The sequence below is a fragment of the Acanthopagrus latus genome, chromosome 16 (genome assembly GCF_904848185.1).
Source record: "Acanthopagrus latus isolate v.2019 chromosome 16, fAcaLat1.1, whole genome shotgun sequence".
Classification (NCBI taxonomy): domain Eukaryota; kingdom Metazoa; phylum Chordata; class Actinopteri; order Spariformes; family Sparidae; genus Acanthopagrus; species Acanthopagrus latus.
This window is the reverse complement of record NC_051054.1, coordinates 13,115,209-13,134,348: the sequence shown is the minus strand read 5'-3', so window position 1 is coordinate 13,134,348 and position 19,140 is coordinate 13,115,209. Positions and strand designations below refer to the sequence as shown.

General features: G+C 41.2%; 3 protein-coding genes across 4 annotated transcripts; 1 reads left to right on the top strand and 2 right to left on the bottom strand.

The window, feature by feature from the left end:
- The first annotated feature begins 315 nt into the window (after positions 1-315).
- Positions 316-4,097, top strand: yy1a (YY1 transcription factor a). Its single transcript, XM_037071527.1, has 5 exons — positions 316-958; positions 2,026-2,176; positions 2,522-2,582; positions 2,815-2,973; positions 3,233-4,097. The coding sequence occupies exons 1-5, from the start codon at positions 460-462 to the stop codon at positions 3,413-3,415; spliced, it is 1,053 nt and encodes a 350-aa protein (XP_036927422.1). The 5' UTR covers positions 316-459; the 3' UTR covers positions 3,416-4,097.
- A 207-nt stretch (positions 4,098-4,304) lies between these two features.
- Positions 4,305-11,812, bottom strand: tpp1 (tripeptidyl peptidase I). Its single transcript, XM_037071526.1, has 13 exons — positions 11,727-11,812; positions 11,236-11,310; positions 10,075-10,214; positions 9,781-9,931; positions 9,251-9,372; positions 8,978-9,156; positions 8,687-8,885; positions 7,938-8,126; positions 7,646-7,718; positions 7,339-7,459; positions 7,096-7,257; positions 6,476-6,601; positions 4,305-5,823 (listed from the first exon to the last, which is right to left on the bottom strand). The coding sequence occupies exons 1-13, from the start codon at positions 11,735-11,737 to the stop codon at positions 5,683-5,685; spliced, it is 1,689 nt and encodes a 562-aa protein (XP_036927421.1). The 5' UTR covers positions 11,738-11,812; the 3' UTR covers positions 4,305-5,682.
- A 1,152-nt stretch (positions 11,813-12,964) lies between these two features.
- mis18bp1 (MIS18 binding protein 1) lies at positions 12,965-19,068 on the bottom strand. 2 transcript variants are annotated; one of them, XM_037071671.1, is made up of 16 exons: positions 18,045-19,068; positions 17,826-17,960; positions 17,425-17,726; positions 17,213-17,286; positions 16,966-17,087; positions 16,782-16,872; positions 16,546-16,640; positions 15,846-16,006; positions 15,673-15,739; positions 14,882-15,593; positions 14,626-14,795; positions 14,198-14,331; positions 13,968-14,110; positions 13,796-13,883; positions 13,641-13,695; positions 12,965-13,405 (listed from the first exon to the last, which is right to left on the bottom strand). In XM_037071671.1, exons 1-16 carry the CDS (start codon positions 18,889-18,891, stop codon positions 13,305-13,307), a joined length of 3,297 nt encoding a protein of 1,098 aa, XP_036927566.1. In that variant the 5' UTR covers positions 18,892-19,068; the 3' UTR covers positions 12,965-13,304. The 2 variants fall into 2 exon arrangements, with proteins under 2 accessions (XP_036927566.1, XP_036927564.1); XM_037071669.1 differs by having other exon boundaries at positions 16,546-16,643; positions 18,045-19,067.
- Positions 19,069-19,140: the final 72 nt, after the last annotated feature.

Genomic DNA, 19,140 nt, shown 5'->3' with positions numbered 1-19,140 from the left:
TCATATCATATTTACCATCATATTTTTAGTTTTTCTTAAGTATGTCTTTTAGGTACTTTTCACGACGACGCATATTGGGAAAAAAAATAAAATAGGGAAGCTATAAACCTGGTCATTTACATACTGTAGCTTGAGTAGTCAGCCATTATTTAGAGGCATTAATACATTAATATGAAATATAAAATTGTGTCCAATGAAGATAACTGAAAAAAATGAAAACACTTTTACATTGTAGTCAGTAACTTTATTGGCACTTTTTATAGGCGGGGTAACATTTTTTAAGAAGACTCGTTGGTCCAAATCACGCGAGACTTCAAAACTAGAGCATTGTGGCGACGAGAGTACACTAGTGTAGAGTTGTTGTCGGAGAGGGAGGGGGAAGGCTGAGTGTCGACAGGAGGGAAAGCGAGAGTGTTTAAAGAAAATAGCATACAAGTAGGAGGAAACACAAAATTTATCATGGCATCGGGGGATACCCTGTACATAGAAGCGGACGGGTCCGAAATGCCAGCCGAAATAGTGGAACTGCACGAAATTGAAGTAGAGACAATCGAGACTACAGTTGTTGGAGACGACGGTGAACACCAGCCTATGATCGCCTTACAGCCTCTTGACTCGGATGATCCACACTCGCTTCACCCGCACCAAGAGGTGATCCTGGTGCAAACGAGAGAAGAGGTCGTGGGCGAGGATGACTCCGAACTGCACACGGATGACGGCTTTGAGGACCAAATCCTTATCCCAGTCCCCGCCGTGGAGGAGGACTTTATCGAACAGACTCTGGTTACTGTCGCGGGGAAAAGCTCCTCGACAGGCCGGATGAAGAAGGCTGGAAGCGGAAAGAAAGCGGGCAAAAAGAGCTACCTGAGCGGGGGTGAAATGGGCAGAAAATGGGAGCAGAAGCAGGTCCAGATAAAGACTTTGGAGGGGGAGTTTTCAGTCACTATGTGGGCATCGGGTAAGTTGTGTGAATTCCTGCAAGCTGGTTCCTCGCTTTGTTCTCAGCGTGTGTGCCGTGTGACTGGGCCTAGTTGGGGCCTTGTCCTCCGCTAAAGTGGGAATTATTTCCCAACTCTGAGCCACTTAAACTTCATTTGGAATGTTTTTGTTTTTATGGGAAGCCATGTTTTATGTGTCGCTGGGCGCCGCCATATTTCCCCGGTCTAGAAAGTATGGCGGCCCGAAAAAATGGCGTTTATTTGGCCGACGAAGATGGCGGCGAGAGTGGGAGCGACTGCAGCTGGCTCCGCTAGGCCGCTGTGGCGCAGTTCAGTTCAAGTGTGGTGGCGGTGGTGCGTTCAGGAACCCGTCATACTTTACATTTCTGAGGCTTTAAATACACCTTTACTTACTGTGTGGTTCAAGCGAATTGGACCCCGTGTCAAAAAGTAGTCCCTCTCTGTTTTGCATAGGTTTTGAAAAAAGATTATTTAATCGAGGCGAGTTACAGCACTGTTGTTTTATGTATTGTTGTTGTACAGACACTACTGTGTTTATTAAAAGGTGACACATTCGTAAAAATGACCAACATCTCAGCTTTATTTCCATTGTGAAATAGCTTATTTGTAAATTATATATATATATATATATATATATATATATATATATATATATATATATATATATATATATAATATATATATATATAATATATATATATATATATATATATATATATATATATATATATATATATATATATATATAATATAATATATGAGTCCTATTTCTTCTCCCTGGTAATGTTGTTATAAAGGCCATTTAAACATGTAGTTACTGTGTCATCAAGAAAGTGTATTTAACCCTTTTTAAAACCTTGTTTGTAGACGTTTGAGCCAAAACCTGTATTTCCTGTCACATTTTTCTATAAGTAGTAAATAAATAACCATGCAGGGTGTTGCAGGAAATACTGTGAGAGAGGCGGGGGTGATGTGATATAGATTTAGCTCTAAATGGCTTTAATCAATTTGTTCCACATGATCTGGCACTGTTCTAATTATCACCACCTCTGTCCCTCTCATTCAGATGACAAGAAGGACATAGACCATGAGGAGCAAATCACGGGGGAAAACTCACCTCCAGATTACTCAGAATACATGACAGGGAAGAAGCTTCCTCCTGGAGGCATTCCAGGCATTGACCTGTCAGACCCCAAACAGCTGGCAGAGTTTGCACGGTAAGTTGTTGCGTTGGTGTTAATGTATGTGGTGACAGGCAAATTCAGTGGGTCAAAATAAATTAAAAGCATTCACACCATTTTGAAGAGAACGTTGTTTGCATCATGAAAAGCCTGATATAGAAACATTATGGAAAACTATAATAATACAATTAATGTGGTAAAAGAAGCACTTGCTGCATTTTTCTTGTGTGAAGTCTGGCACAAATGACCGCGTGGCCTGGCCCACTATGCATACACATCTTACTGAGTGAAGCAAACAAATGTTAGTGTTTGTATCAGGAGTGTGGAGAGTTGTGAACAGTCTGCAATGATCATGTGACCTTGTTTTTATTTCCACTGCAGAATGAAACCAAGAAAAGTAAAAGAAGATGATGCACCCAGGACAATAGCTTGTCCACACAAAGTAAGTGCATTGTTCAGTTTATCCAAAAGTTGAATGTAAAATAAATTAGATTCTTGCTCACGTGTACTGTGTGCCTTTGGTATTGACATTATATTACTGGGACAATGCATCTATTCATGACAGTGGTATGGGGAGCATTTAATCATTGTGATTTAATTGCTAAATGAACAGTGCAAAGCAGCCTTTTAAATGTCCCAATTGATTACGTGAATTTTGTTTCTCTTCCTCTAAGGGATGTACCAAGATGTTCAGGGACAACTCAGCGATGAGGAAGCACTTGCATACCCACGGGCCTCGTGTGCACGTCTGTGCAGAGTGTGGCAAAGCCTTCGTTGAGAGCTCAAAGCTGAAGAGGCATCAGCTCGTACACACAGGAGAGAAACCTTTCCAGGTAAGTTTCTTCTCTGTCTCAAGTTATACATAAGTTTCCTTGTTCTAGAGAAAAAAAAGGCATCATTTTACTTTGCTTTATTAGTGACGTGAAAAGAAAGAAATGTTGCTGAAATGTAAACTTATGAGTTTGTGTGGAGCAGTCCATGCAAATCTCGCAATTGTCATCTCAAATGCCTGCTGTTGCAAAATGATATGTGTATATCTGTGAGCCAGGCTGAGACATTCAGTGATAGTAATTCAATCTCTCTCATCTGCAGTGCACATTCGAGGGCTGTGGCAAGCGGTTCTCACTGGACTTTAACTTGCGCACACATGTGCGCATTCACACTGGAGACCGCCCATATGTGTGCCCTTTCGATGGCTGCAACAAAAAATTTGCCCAGTCAACCAACCTGAAGTCTCACATCCTCACACATGCCAAAGCCAAAAACAACCAGTGAATTAGCCCTGAACCCGGATAATGACGCAATGTGAGCATACACTGGAGGACTCGACATGTATCTCCACTCCCTGACAAACTAATGTCCTGTGGCCTGCTTTGTTGTGAGAGAAGAAGTCCCCTTTGTATCATCTCTAGATAAAAGGCTTAAACAGAGAAATGAAACTTTCTCAAACTTTTTGATATACATATGGCGGTTTGAACAAGGAACTCGTGAGAACCCTAACCCCCTCAGGCATTCTACCCTACTTTGACGCTACCTGGATGGAACGATTTGCGGTTTCTTCTTGTGAAGATGTCAATTAATGGATCTGCACCCAAAAACTTATTTATACCTGGACACAGCCAGTTAAACTTTTTGCAATAGACAAATTTGAATCAATCCTCAGCAGTGACACCTTTTCAATTTTGTACTTGTCCCCCCTTTAAGTGTGCATATTGTACACTGTTTGACATAAGCTCTGTGGTAATGTATGTAGTCAGATTGTCCCTGTAGCTCTTTATGGAAGAGGTTTCACAGTTTGTTTTACCTTCCCCTTCATGTGAGTGTGTTTCCAGGGGAGATTGGGGGGTCTTTGCATATTTTCATTTTGTACAAGGCAATATCAAAAAAATGTAGATAATAGCCATGTGATTTTCAGTAGTGATCACTGATTAAACTGTTCCCCCTTGCACTACCAATACAAAAAGTGTCATTTTGTCCTTTCACAATTAAAACTCAACCTGTAATTCACATTTATGCTTACATTATTTTTCAGCTGTTTTAAAAGCCGTGTCAACCTTCTTGAATATTCAACTCATTATCAAATCACGTGGTCACAGTATCAGGTTGCTTCGGCAGTTAAATAGTTGATAAAGATCTTAATTAGAAAATTGAAAGAACAAGGAGGTGAAACAAATTCTGGTGGTTTTTATTCCAGCGTTCTGCATAGACACAATTGACAACTGTAATCACATAAAACTTAGCTTTAAAGTGACATTTAACAGCTGGTTAATTATGTGAGTCTGGCCAAAGATGAAACACAGACCAGGGCAGGTCATAATTAGCATTGAAAATTCAAAGGTTTCATTCTGATACATTTTTGAAGATATTTACTCTGCCAATTGCAACTGTTTCAGCAGTGAAAGATTAAAGTTCAGTCCAAGTTAAATCAAACCTCAATGCACAAGCAGGAACTAGGATATGTTTGGCAGTGTTTCTCAAAAGGAAATGATTCAGAGTTCCAGTTTCTGATCTGATGCTTCATCTAAAAATCAGGATAGTCTTCAACAATCAACTGACATTTCAAAGAAGTCCAGCTTTAATAAATTCACAAACAGCACAGGCAGTCTTTCTGCTATTAAATACATCTGATTTGAGGATTTACATGGTTAAAAGGTAAAAACAAGTGCAACGATGCTGGTGGGTAGAGTTGCTGAATCACTTTTAACCCACACATTACAGTGCATTTAGTTAGTTCACAGCCGCAGAGCAGACGGCAACAAACCAAAGTTTCAAAAGTTTGACCTTAAGTCACATACTGAATGATCCCATTTTATTACAAACACATAAGCAGCATTTTGTTGATGGCATGCAAATATCTATTTGTCATTAAATGAAATGGTGACTTGTACCTAGCTCTTCCCTGAAGGTTAGTTAGTATGGCAGAACAGACACAGTCTTACAACAAATCAAACTTATTATCCAATTACATGCTAACATGTCTTGATCAGAAGAAATGGTTGCATCCGATATATAGATTTATTGACATCTAACTTATTAGACACTTTATAATAGAAACATAGGCTTATATGCACATGTAATAGGTGATTACCTTGTGTATTTTAAGTATGTTTTCCTTATGCATAGCAACCAGTGTACCCACACCGATATCTGGTTGGTATATATCTGGTGGTGTTAATCTACCTGCAAGTTTGCGTAAGAAAAAGAAATCTGGATCTGTTAAAATGCAGTGCACAGCACAAACAGCCAGCTGTAGTGTAGCATTAAAATTCCTGAACCACCACTATCTCTGATCAAAAAACATCTCAAGAAACAGTTTAAAGCCTTTGGAGAAAATCAAATTACACTGATAAAAAAAGGGAGTTGAGCAAATCCTTAACTGGATAGAAGTGATGATGGCAGATAAAAACATTCCTGAAGGCTGACTATAACAGAAGATGCATAAATCTAAAGCGTAGGCATCATTTTCCTTCCATTTCATCATCCCGCCTTTGGCATCAGGCACCTGGTCATGAGTCTGGATGGTGCTATAGTGTTTGTATAGTTCACTCAGCTAGCAGGGTAGCCAGCAGTTCGGGGTAGTTTGGTGTCCCCCAGCCTGTCACAGGGTCCCACGAGGGCGCAGCACAGAAACCTTTTCCCTGAACCGTTTCGTCCAGACAGCTCAGGTGACAGCCTTCAGTCACCTAAAGACAACAATGCAGAGCATGTAGTAAGGCCTTACTAACAAACAGTAGAAAAGTAAGCCAAAAAAATAAGCTTTTTTATACAAAATGTGACAATAATGCAATTGTGGTTATCTAGGTGCCTAAAGAAGTAATCAAAGTCTGACAATTTGTGTCCTTGGCTGAATCTTCACTTGTACACCAACAGGTGAAAAGTGCTTTTCATTACACTCCATGGCCTCACCTGCACAATCTAATGAAATCCAGAATTGTTCCATCTTAAATGTACTTTTATGAAGCCTTTCACCTTTTGACGCTGTCACACGGGTGCCAATTCAATAATATATGCGCTATTAAGGTAATAATTAATGGTGGTGTCATTATAGTCTGCGTTATATTGAGGTGTTTGCTATATGCTTCCCCTCATAATATAAATAGGGGCACAAACATAAAGAATCTTTGATACACAACATGTAATTATGTAGAACACTATCCATGGCAGTGTTGTTGTACTGCAATCAGGTGTAACAAAGTGGCTAAAGAGAGTAAAATATCTTTGCAGAGAATAAATCTTAGCAGACACACAACACCGCTCCTCAAAAATGCTGGTAACAACAATGTGATAGCTACATAAAATCAAATATTAAAATGTGCTGGTTATAACTGGACTTACATCAAATAGAGCCTGTCCTTTGAGCTTGTAGAGGCGAGGGTTGAGAAACCCGAGGGAAGGCAGGCCCTTCAGCAGCCGCTGGTCATTGATGAGAGACAGCATGCCGCCAACCACAGGGGTCGACGCCTGGAAGGGAGACCAATCAATCAATCAATCAATCAATCAATCAATCAATCAATCAATGAGATGTGATAATATACAATTAAGTGAGCAATCGGAGTAATCAATACTAAAAGATAACCAATGTATGCACTAAGTAGGTGAAATTTATCCTGTATTCATGTTCTTTTTTCTCACTGCTCTAAAAAGGCAATGAGAAGCTCTGAAGTTGAGAAAAAAGGGTTTGAGGTCTTCAGCCTAGCTGGCAAACTGCATGACTATGAATCTGCAAATAAATAAATACAGAAATAGCCAAAAAACACATTATTATTTCAACCCCCAAACAGATCATAGCTGCTCTGCCATACAAAGGCTGCCACATAAATAGACAGTATATACATACAATGGTGCAGTAACTGACGTAAAGTTCATAGTGCAATGTTCATACAACTGAATACTTTCAAATAGAGTCACACTACTAAACTGATTTTTGTATCAATGCTTGGATTTTATAATTTTACCGAGGTCCCGGAAATCCAGGGGACTGGTACTCTGTTGATGACCACCCAGTAGTTATCAGACAAGGCAGCCATGTCTGGATAGGCTCTGCCACTGGTATTATAATACGACTGAGGAGGAAGGGTGGCAGCCACGGTCTTCAGATACGCATCCACTGCACTGGTCTAAAGGGACATAGACACACACCATTAATGACACCATATGGAATAATTGAGCTTTTAAAGAGCTGATGACTCTGTTATTACCTGGTAGTCGGGCATCTTGAAGACATTGCTGAAGCCTCCTCCACTGATGTAATCTGTTATTTCATATGTGACCTTATATGGGTTCTTGAATGACGTTCCTCCAACTGTAGTCACATAGGGGCTAGGATGAAAAAAAACACAAAAATAGAGAGCTTTAAATGTTTAGTGATTCTCCTAAACCTTTAAGACTAGGACCATTATCTCTGGATTCATTTTTGTGATTTATACCGGAAGACTACAGCACATAGACCAATGCAAGTATGAGTGCAAAAACAGGTTTACTTTCAGAAATGTATGAATGCTTTACCTTGAGGCAGGAAAACTTGGCCTGAAGGAGTTTTGTCCTTTACCCAAATGTTTGCAGCCTGCACCACTGTCACCTGTTCATGAAACAAGACCACAGGGATACAGAGCAATGTAGCGATCAGCTCTCTCTGACTGTTTCACATTACATCAAGTGATTTCTCCCTGTCCAATACAACTAAAAAACATGAATTTGGTTTATTTTACTCAAGAAGCAAGTGTGCATAATATGTTAGTTGTACTTTGGCCTGTGTGCTTTCAGGCATGCAGAGTCTGCATATTTCCTCTTCACTAACCAGAAGCAAAGAGCAGTGAGATTCCCCTGACGCCGGCCTTCATGAACTCCGTGTTGATGCGCATCATGTACGCAGTAGACAGGCTATCTTCATCATCGCCGTAGCTTATGGTGTGAACCCAGGGGATGTCAGACATGTTGCTGAGCAAAACCATCCACTGGAGGAAAGGTTCCTGGGACTCGTGACGACCTGGGGGAATGAGGAAATGAGAGAGTGTGACTTCTTGACAATGAGCCAAAAATGCTATGCCTAATCGTAGGAAGTACACGCTTCAACAGTCACCTCATACATTAGCTACCGTGCAAGCAAGGTAGGTTTCTCTTCCTATGAGAAATGTTGTGCTTTAGGGAGGCTGAGCAAAAACTTGTGTCTGAAATAAAGATTTATCTAACTGGAATCCAACTAATTAAGTCACATATCAATTAAATGTATGAAGTAACTGAATTAACACAAATTATTACATATACATTTATTACATAAATTCATGGTAACTTCATTTGTTGTGCAACAGGAATTCATGACACAACATGAAGAATCATGAGCCATGCATTTATAAGGTACTTTATTAAGTATATAATTTATTGTGCATGATAACGTTTTACTGTGTTTGTATTTATATACAGCTAGCATTACCTTGTTAGCTGCTAAATACACAATACTTGGTGTCAATATGAGTGGATTAAGTGTGTCTAGTTTAGCCATTAGCTTAACTGCGAAGAAAGTCTGAAGCCTCACTCACTCATACAGACCTGGATTGGTGAAGACCCATGTGGAGATGTTTGCCCCCGTGCTCATTATGTACTCCACATCCAGACTGGCCTCCGTACCAGCCTTTCCTGCTCCTTGAGTGCCCACGACTCGGTCCACCTGAGAGTGATGCTGAAAGCTCCTGCCAAACATGCTCATAAACTCAGCCAGGTCTGCGGGGCTGTAGTACTGCTCCAAGAACTAAACGGAGAAAACGGTGTCTTTAAGTACTGAGCTCATGTGAACATGTCTGACAGCAACCACTTTTTTAATTTATTCTGAGATGGTCATACCTGAGCTACAGCCTGGCTGTTGTTCTGAGCTGCTCCCACATCAGTTGCTGACAGGTTATAGCGGGCCCTCAAGATGGCAGGAGTCACTCCCAGGTGAATCCCTGGCTTTTGCCTCTTGTTTGAGGAGGCTTTACTGGGTTCCTGCTGCGCTTTAGGAGGAAGGCGGTGAAGCCCCCCAACTGTGGAATCACAAAAATGTTTTAAAAGATACACATTCATCCAGCAACTACAGATTACAGCTGAACATTTCACAGCTACAGATATGGTTCTCACCAAAGTCCAGGTGCTGGTGAACATCATCGTGTACGGAGTACGGCGCCGAAGACCTCACTACAGACTGGCTGTCTCTGGTGTAACGTCGGAACTTGCTGCCTGGAAGCAGCGTCTCTGCGACCCTTAATACACAAAACAAGAACAACTATAGCATAAGTGTATAAAATTCACATGAAAACGTATTCCAGGCACGAGTGTTTAAGAAACCCTTTGGCTTGTGTGTAAAACTTATATAACATCAATTAAGTCAAATTTACTTTGAGTGCAGTTGTATAATCACTACCAGGAAGTAACCTTGGCCTTGATTTTTGAATTTCAACAGCATTAAGCCTGCAGTTACTTTGATTTTGACCAATAACCACAGAAAGAGGAACCATTTCACAAGATATGTGCATGGTCTTTGCATGGATTACACATAGAGAGAACTTGAGCAGACAAGGTTCTTTTTTGTCTCCTATCTGTGTCAAGAGCAAGTAAAAAAATAACTGCGGAGTAAGCAGAACATGTGTTGCTGAAAAAGATATGCTTACTCTGCAGTCATGGTGCACTGTAAAAAGTCCTGAGTGTGAACAGTGAGGCAGTCTGTAATCCCATGACTCTGCAGCCAGCGACGCACCACCTTCTGGGTCAGTTCAGATGGACGAATGAGGGAGGACACCTCCTCCAGGGTGAGGTGTTTACCTGTGGAGGACAAGACAGGCCTCTGTCACTTTAAGAACTGAGGGAAGATTGAGACACGATCAGTAGTTCAATTCGGAGCAGCTCAGATCCTAGACTATCAAGGTTACTTCAGAACAGCCTGCAATTATCAGACAGAGCCATACCATATTGTGCTGAGTCAGGGTCTGAAACCCGTCTGAGTGTCTCCTCTAGCAGGTCGACGTTTTGCTGCTTCAGGGCAAATGTCAGCTCCAGCTTCTCTGCGGGGTCGACCAGGCCCACATGAGTCCAGTCCTCTGGTATCCTGAGGCAAGAGGAGAAACTTATCATGATTCACATGACCTAAACAGAATAACTATTCTATACTATCTTGTGATTCTACTGTTAATTGAACCTTAGAGCAAGCTTTTGGATACATCACACTAATTTGACCATTTTTTTTAACCAAAACCTGGTTAATTAATTTGCTAATCTGTGATTCTGTTCATGTGATCCTCTTTCTTCAAACATCACAGGTCCTATAAACCAAACTGCTCAGCATGGTAAAATCCAAATCTGCACCACCTGATATTTGGCCTGAATATGGAGCCCCGCCTGGAAACAAAAGCCCCAAGAGGATATTTCCTTAAAAACAACTCACGTGCAGCAGAGCTCCAGGGCGTTTTTGTCACATACGCACCCAAAGAAAATCTGTTAAGTGCAGCTAAACATTCAGATGGTTTGCACTGGTGCTGAGTTGTAGTAGTTGTAGTAATAGTAGTAGTAGTAGTAGTAGTAGTAGTAGTAGTAACCTATGACAATATTCTTATCAAACACAAAGCCTATAAACAATTTTTATGTCGATAACTTTGTCAGCTGGATTTTATGTACATCTTGCATACCTGATTTGCATGTCTGCATGTGTGGATGTGCGATATGACACTGTCGTAATACAACAATATTACTAAAGGTTACACTACACAAAAAAATGAGGTAATTGCAATTTCTACTTGCATGTGCTAAATGTGCTATATCTAAACAAAGACAAAACATGTATCTGCTCCTTTATTCCTCTTTACAATCATCGGCATCATGTGTTTAAGAAATTAAACCAAAATGTATGGATAGGTGAACCTAAATGAAAAAGTTAAGGTCACCAGTGCAACCAGAATAGTCAGTCCTTCCTTATTCAAGAACATTGTAGGGAGTTCCTCTTTTATAAAAAGATCTTTACTGCATATTTAGACTGAAAGGGCCTGTCTGTACCAATGAATAAAGTCTATGAGGCTTGATTTTCAAAACGTGTAACAATGAATGAGAATGGCTCTTAAAGTGGATTTGCTCACAGGACATCTTGGTTATATTCCAGATATCCACTCCAGACCAACGAGCTGAACAACAACGGGATGGAGAAGGTCAGTCTGGCGGAAAGAGAAACAAAAGATAGTGTAATAAATACATACATGTTGCCAACACTTCCTTATTCAGTGTGTTATCTCACAACAAAGCAAAGTCTCAATGTGACTCGTCATAGTATTTCAAATGAGACACGTTTTTCAGTCACACACACATAAAGCAGCTCGCTAACGCCAACACCTATAAATAAGAGTCGCTTTTCTGAACGTTACGCGAGGAGTTTAACCTGCCGTGTTAGCTGGCAGCCATCTATCTGGGTCACCTCAGACCCAAACAGAAACAAAACAAAGAAAAAGAAGCACGGGCTGCCATGACGAACAAGTCACGCTGAACAAAGAGTTAGCATCAAGCGACTGCCTGTCATGTATATCTCTCAAAAAACAAAACAACACACATTCATTAACTTATTTAGTGCACTCACAGCGTGTTCATGTTGTCCTCTGCCGCGGTCCGGACTCAGCTGCTGTGTGTCCGGTGAGGCTGGTGTTATAGACGCAGCCGTCACGTGACCCGGCTTCACGTGACTTTGTTTTTCAAAAATGAGTCGTGTGTCAGGTTAATTTCATCTTTTTACTTTTACATACTAACTGTGTGTACATGTTTGTAGTCAATGCTTTGGGTACCTTTAATCATGTTTTTTTGTTGTGGTTTAACGATTTTATGCAACATATAATGTCAGCAGCAGCCATCTCATTTTGGCTTAATCTGGCAGGTTTTTGTGAGCTGGGTCAGATCCATTCATTTTGACTAAAATTGTAAAGCTGTAATATAGTTTGGTTTAGAGAATTTATGATCATTATACAATGTACAACGAATTTAAAAAGGGCTTCACATTAAGGCGCACAAGAAACAGAAAACAGAAAATACAGGCAACCCAGCACAAAAAAATAATAAATTGCAGGTGTGTGTATGATTATGTTGCACTGTGAGGTGAGTTATCCGTACGTAAATCATATATACATACATGGTCAGATTCGTGACTTATGTATATGGTGCTGTATTTCAGATTGATATTCAGGACATTCATGCTTTATTTCATCATCCTCCTTTTTTTTTTTCCAAATCGACCTGTGCTGACTTGATCCGGCACAAACGATAAATGTGCTCCAATAGGACACAAGATGCAGCCATGACCCGTTTATAAGGAGGTGTCATCATCCTTTGATGCCATGTTAATAGACTCATAGTGCGACTGCATACCTGCTGCCTTCAGGTGACCTCTCCCTCTGTAGGCAGGCACCCAGAGGAGAAGTGTTGAAGACACAGGTCAAAGGAGTTTTTGTATAAACAAACTTAAAGCAGGGATACTTTTTAGCAGAAGAATGTAGGGACAAAAAATCCTATCTGTGGAGTGGTAGAATAAATATTATTGAAACCACACTATGTAAATATGAAAAAATTTGAAAAAACAGTCCCTGTCAGTGTTTTACTTTCATATATGGTCTTGCATTTTTATAGCGCATTTCGGTCTAGTGACCTCCCCCTAATGATTTTAAATCATTTCATGTACGTGCATCATATGTATTCAACCTGGTTTCCCTTAGTTTGAGTAAAACATGAGCTTGACATATGTCTGCTGTGAGGTAAGAACCAAAACACGCCGTATACTTTAGTTTGTTAGAATAATTGTGTCCCTAATATATAGAAATAAACCACAACCAAGATTTAAAGTTTGTTTATTAAGAGAATAATTACAACTGACTCTTGTAACTTTAAACTAAAATAAATTTACAGGAATGTATTTACTGGGAGACGGCAGCAAGTCTGTCTTTGACAACATGTCAAAAAAAAAAAAAAATGTGTTTGATTTTTATACATTCAATTCCAAGTTATGTTTAGAGGCTTCAAAAACATTCACTTGCATTAAAAATCTTTCGGGGGAGCAGAACAGCTATTTTATTGTTCACATGACATCTCTCCTCTGTTCCATTGACATTATTTGATATTAAGAACAAGACTCTTTTTAAAAACAAGATATTGAGGTTTATCATCCATAGAATCAGTCATTGTCTGAGAAGTAAAAATCCTCTTCCTCTCCGCTTTCACAGAGCCCTCCATCGTTTCCTGGGAACATCTCCCAGACAACAAAGGTGTCGTTTTCTGGTGAAAAAAGAAGAAAAAAACAGACTGGGTTGAGCAGCATAACTCGCAATACAAATAAAACATAGAGACAACTTTACGTCTTCAATTACAGCTTTAGAAATACAGTCATTTCACTTCTGATGGGCATCGTTTTGAATTGTTGGGAGGGACAATACAAAACGATGCCTATCAGAGGTGAAATGCCACAACATACATGGAAAGTTGTGATCAGCACATTTGTCAGGAAGCCTACCTGTGGTACCACATCTTCTCATCGCCTTTTTAACCGATGGCGTGGGTGTGAGGTTCTGAAACAAACAGACGTGGAAATTGTTTTTTACGAAAAAAAAACAAACAAAAAAAACCTCACAATGTGCTTCGAAGTAACAAGAATCCCGTCATTTGTACCTTTGCAGGCAGAGCCTGTTTGCAGACATTAAACTGACGTTTTTTCATCCTCTTCTGGAGTTGAAAGACATACTTGTCGTCAGTACTCCTTTAAAATCAAGCAAGAGGTGAGTTAGTTTTTGCACTGTAATCAACTCTACTTAGCCAAAATGCAGATGTAAACACAGTTCACCTGTTGGGTGAGCCCATCATGCCGGGAGTGATATGCAGACACTGAGGAGTCTTAACTTCAGGGAAACCTGTTGAAATGGGGGTCGTGGGCTCCAGGTCTGCCAATGTGAAATCATTATCTTCACTCGGACATATGGAGGGCATCTACTTATCAGCACAGACACAAGGTAGTTAGTCTCATAATCACAGGAAAGGGGTCTTTGCCAAGTACAAATGCAGAAAGAAACAAACCTCAAAGCGTTTTGTCTGCATGTATGCAGTGCTGAAAACGTCATCAACATCTTCTTTGGGCATCGTCTCCAGGAACTGACGCACCTGCTGCTTTCTCTTCAAGGTTCCCACTCGGGCAGATATCACAGGATTATCTGTAACCAAACAGAGATGATAGTTTGTCAGATCTTTGCAGCTCCACACTTTCTCACTTTATCCAATTATTTATTATCGGAAAATCGTCTAAGTCATTTTCTGAAGAAGGCCAATAAGACGTCTTTCTTTGATTCATTCATCGTGACAGTAAACATCTTTGGGTTTGTGAGGCAAAACAGTTTATCTGAGGATCACCTTCAGCTCCAGTTAATCATGTATTGTAAGAAATGTGAATTTCTAAGAACTGAATCAAAAACGAAGGATTTAGACTAAAGATAAAAGGCCTGATCTACCTGGGTGTTTTGGTGCTTCCTCTTTCCTCTTTTTGGGTTTCTTGACTGGAGTCTGGGAGGTTCCCTGGGATGTGTGCTGGTTGTGGCACTCCTCTGCAGAACGTGTCCCAACAATCCTCGCCACCTTTGCCCAGTAACCTGCCATGTGCTTAGGATAGAAGGTCACAGCCCTAGAAAACACACACATACGGGGTTATTATACAGAAATATCTTACTCTTATGCTACTGCCTCATTCTGTCAGGTTAAACAACTTACTCTGTTAGCCGCATGAGCTCTGCCTCGGTCCACTCCTCTTCATCTTGCTCATGTGAAATCCTTGAGTTTCCTTTGTCTGCTTTCTGTTTCTTTCCAGATTGTGTTGTCTTAGCCAAAGGCCTTTCAGGTTGTGATGCCTTTTTGTGCTCACTCTGTTCATGTTTTGTTTGTGTTTGTGCAACATTTCTATTTTTCGTCACTCTGGTTCTTTTCCTCAGTTCCTTCCTGCTCCCCTCTGACTCACTTGACGGGCTTGGCTGTGACTTTTCACCTCTCTTTCTGTGTGCTGCTTTCCCCCGCTTCTTTCTGCTGGTGGGGGAGTCATCAGTTGATGACTGATCTGGTGATGTTTCATCAGCAGCAGCAGGAGATTCTGAAGATGATCGAACTTCAGGTTTTCTCCTCAATGCTCTCGCTACAGGGCTTGTTTTGTCAGGTGTCTGTTTTTTGGACCTTCGTGTTGAAGTCTTTTCTGGTTTGCTTTGTTTTTGAGGGACAGTGTCCACATGCGACATTCTCGTCGCAGCTTGATGCCTTTGCCTGGAACTCGTCCTTCTGCCAGGCTCCTCTGGGCTGCTAATTGTCTCCACAGGAGATTCAGGTGAATTAGTGGGTTTAACCGTCGCTCTGTCACGTTTGCGGGCTGGAGCCTTGACCTTTCTCAGAGGCACAGGTGCCTCATTGATGCTGGCTGTTGGACATTGCTTACGGCCTGGAAACACATAGGACATTTTGTCTGCATGCAACTCATAACAACTTTCATAATGCTACAGCCCCTCAGTAATCTTTACCTTCATTGCAAGGCACGAACACATGGGCAGGTTTCTTTGACGCCCTCGCGACTTTTTTTGTGACCTCCTGTGAGATACAAACATAGTCAGGTTGATGAGAAATAACAGCTGTTTGCCCTCAAAGATAAAACACTAAATAACAGTCTGGTTTAACTCATCTGGGCTGAACTTACAGGGATGCAGATGGACGTATCATAACATTCATGGATGGTAACGTTCATCTGTGCATCCAGAATCACTCTCCCTCCTTTCCAATACTCCAGAGGCGGCTTGATGACTCGACCACTTCGAGACACTTGTGTAGAGGACGAGGGGGCAGGAGGAGAAGAAGCAGCTGGAGAAGAAAAAAAATGGTCACAGAAAAGTCCTTCAGATACAGATACGCAAGTTACTGAACGCATTATCACATGATTGTTTGCAGCGGAGATAAAAATCGTGACATAAAACACAAGGTGATTTTTTTTTTTACATGCTTGCAGTGCAGGGGACTGTGGTGTCTATCTGTGAGTCCATCATTTTGGTAGCTGTATCGATGATGTTTTTTTGTTTTTAAACTCATGTGAGTCCAACAGTGTTACACAAGTGCAATGCTAGGGCTGCTTTTCAAAACCTCTGGCCTACATTACCCATAATGCAACATTGTCAAAGTGACATCACTGGAGGCAGTTTATCATATTACATTCAGCTTCCTCTGAGCTACAATAGGATATATACTACTTTTTTCACAGATGCAGTGGTACTCCTCAAGACCTGTAAACATACTAATGTGTACAATTGGTGGAGTTACAATTTATTCACTTTGATGATCTCACTGACTCTGGAAAATCCTGTTTTGTTTATAACCACCTTTAAATACTTTTATCTTGTACTTACGTGTTTTCAGAGGCTTCCGTCTCTGCCGCTTCACAGAAAGGCCAGCAGAGGAGGCGTCAGGCTTTGTCTTGGCTGCCATGTCTCTGCTGGTTTCTCTGCTGGGGTCAATACAAAAAAAATGTAATACAGCTCTTGTAAGAATTAAATTTTAACAGCTATATTTAGTGGCCATTTAATCTCATGCTTATATTATTTAACATTCCCAGCAAAAACAAGACATCTATAAATATTCTTACTGTTTTGACTCTGACAGAAACTTCCCATAAAGTGCTTTCCAGTTCTGAGGAAAACCATTAACAAACTTCTTCAAAAACCACTTGGGAAACCCTGCAGATAAAAAGAAAACAGAATTTTAATTAATGCAATAATTGATTTTCTAAAGCTTCAAGACTTTGTATCAACCCTGAGAATTTGACCTACCGACGTCAACATCCAAGTTCATCTTGCCAACCAAGATGTAAACCCTGCCGGTGACCGTCTTCAGCACGTAATTAGAAACCCTGTCCACGATGATGTTACTGTTCCATGGTATGTTTTCCTCCCTGAGTGGAAAGACAAAGTCAAATATCCCTGTGTAAATTTTTAACCACACATAAGTCTCAAAAGATCCTAAGAACCCAGGATTTTCTGCTCACAGTGTCTAAATCATGTTGGAAGAAACACTTACCTGCGGATTCCATCCACAAACAGGCCTTTATGATTCCTCCTCAGGAACCACTTGCTGAGATAAACCACACTCTCCTGCCAAAGAGGAAAACCAAACCCAATGAGGGAACCACAAAACTGTCATCATCAAGAATAGATGATTTTGATCCCCATTTTACCTTACATGAATGCAATACAAATATATATACAATAATAATACAAATTTATACTCACACTTGGGAATTTCGTGCGTTGGGGCCATTTGTTGCGCTTGAACACGCCCTCGTTATTCCTCGGGATGGAGACCCTCGGCGTATTGAGTACTAGTGGGTCTTCGAACAGGCAAGGTTGTGATGGCAACGCGGGGGTCTGGGCATCCTCAGAGGGATCTGTGTCTGATTGGCAGCCAGCTGACTCGGCTCTGGATGGATCAGCAGTGGCGACACTCTCTGGTGAGCCTCTAAATGTAATGTCCCCCATCTGGCCCACATTGTCATCTGAGGATGGAGGTGGTGCTCTGGACTGATGGAAACCTCCTGCAGAAAAGCATGTAAGTGATAACATGAGCATGCAACATAGATAAACAAAAACAAGAACTAATATATGGTTTGCTTTTCCAATTACGACCAACGTACCCCCAAAGAGATCCCGCGTGCTGCTGCTGACGTTAAAAACTTCCTGCTGCTCTTTTTGGCGTTCCCTCTCTTTCATGTAAGCAAACATCTTGGCTGGAGACATCGGAGGACCTTTCTCACTTAAATCATGGCAGCCTGTTCAAAACAACAAAGAGACATCAGTCAGTCTCTTCCCGTAAATGAGGTTCACTTGGAAACAAAGCAGAGATAAAATCTTACGTTTCTTTGCGATGGATCTTGGTGGTTTGAACACGTGTTCACAAGTGACCTGATTCATCTCTGGTTGGTCAACAGAGAACCGGCTGATATGACCCAGATCCTCCATGCAGGTGTTGTTATGGGTGTCATCCTCGCTCAAAACTCTGGAGGGTTTCTGTCCTTTTGGCTGACTTATGACTTCACTGCTGATCTCCCTGATACTGTTGCCGATGTTGTTATAACCCAGTGGCTCCCATTTTCTTTTCCTCAAACTCATGGGGGGAAACCTATGGACTGGGGACATTAGGGGAGCACACCCCTCCTCATAGAGACAGGAACTGTCGACTGGCTGCATCTTTACTGGAGTCCTGCTGGTCACACTGAAACCACCCAAGTCTCTGATCTGAGGTGGCTCTGTGTGGATCTGCTGCCTGACCAAAAAGTGGGGCTGAGACACAGCTGTTGACTCCAGGAAGGCTCTCTGTCTTGGTGTGTACCCATGTCCTCTCTCAGTCATAGGAGAGATTTCATCTGCAGTCTTGTGGCTAATGTTTGAGCAGCTGAAGGTTTTCTGAGGACTCGATATGGGTGATATGGTCATAGCATGCACTTCATTGCGATAGGATCCAAACCTCTGACTCTCCTTGTGCTCATCAAAGATCCAAGTGCTCTCTGCTCTCTTCCTGGGCGACTTGAACTCCCCTCCATGTTTGTATCTAGCATTACACAGAAGATCCTTGCCTGTAAAACCCTCCTCGGTCGCGCACCTCGCCTCTCGCTGCACTCTGGATTTTAGCTTCGCAAACACCTTGGCAGGAGATTCAAACCGCGGCTTCGTGTGTTGTGATAAATGGCGATAGGACGCCATAGTTTGGCGAAAAATTAAAAGTTATTGTTTTACATCCGACACGAATGCTAGCGGCTAGCTCGCTAGATGGCAAATTTCAAATTTCTCATCGCTGCCGCCGTTGGCTAGACCCCTGTGACGTACAGCCAACACAAAGACGTCACTTCCGCACATAATTGTAACAGTTTCCGGTTTCTTTTGTTTTGGTTTAGTACTTGTCTTGTTTTATTTTTCATAAACAGAAATGTGATAAATCTGTCCATACGTTTT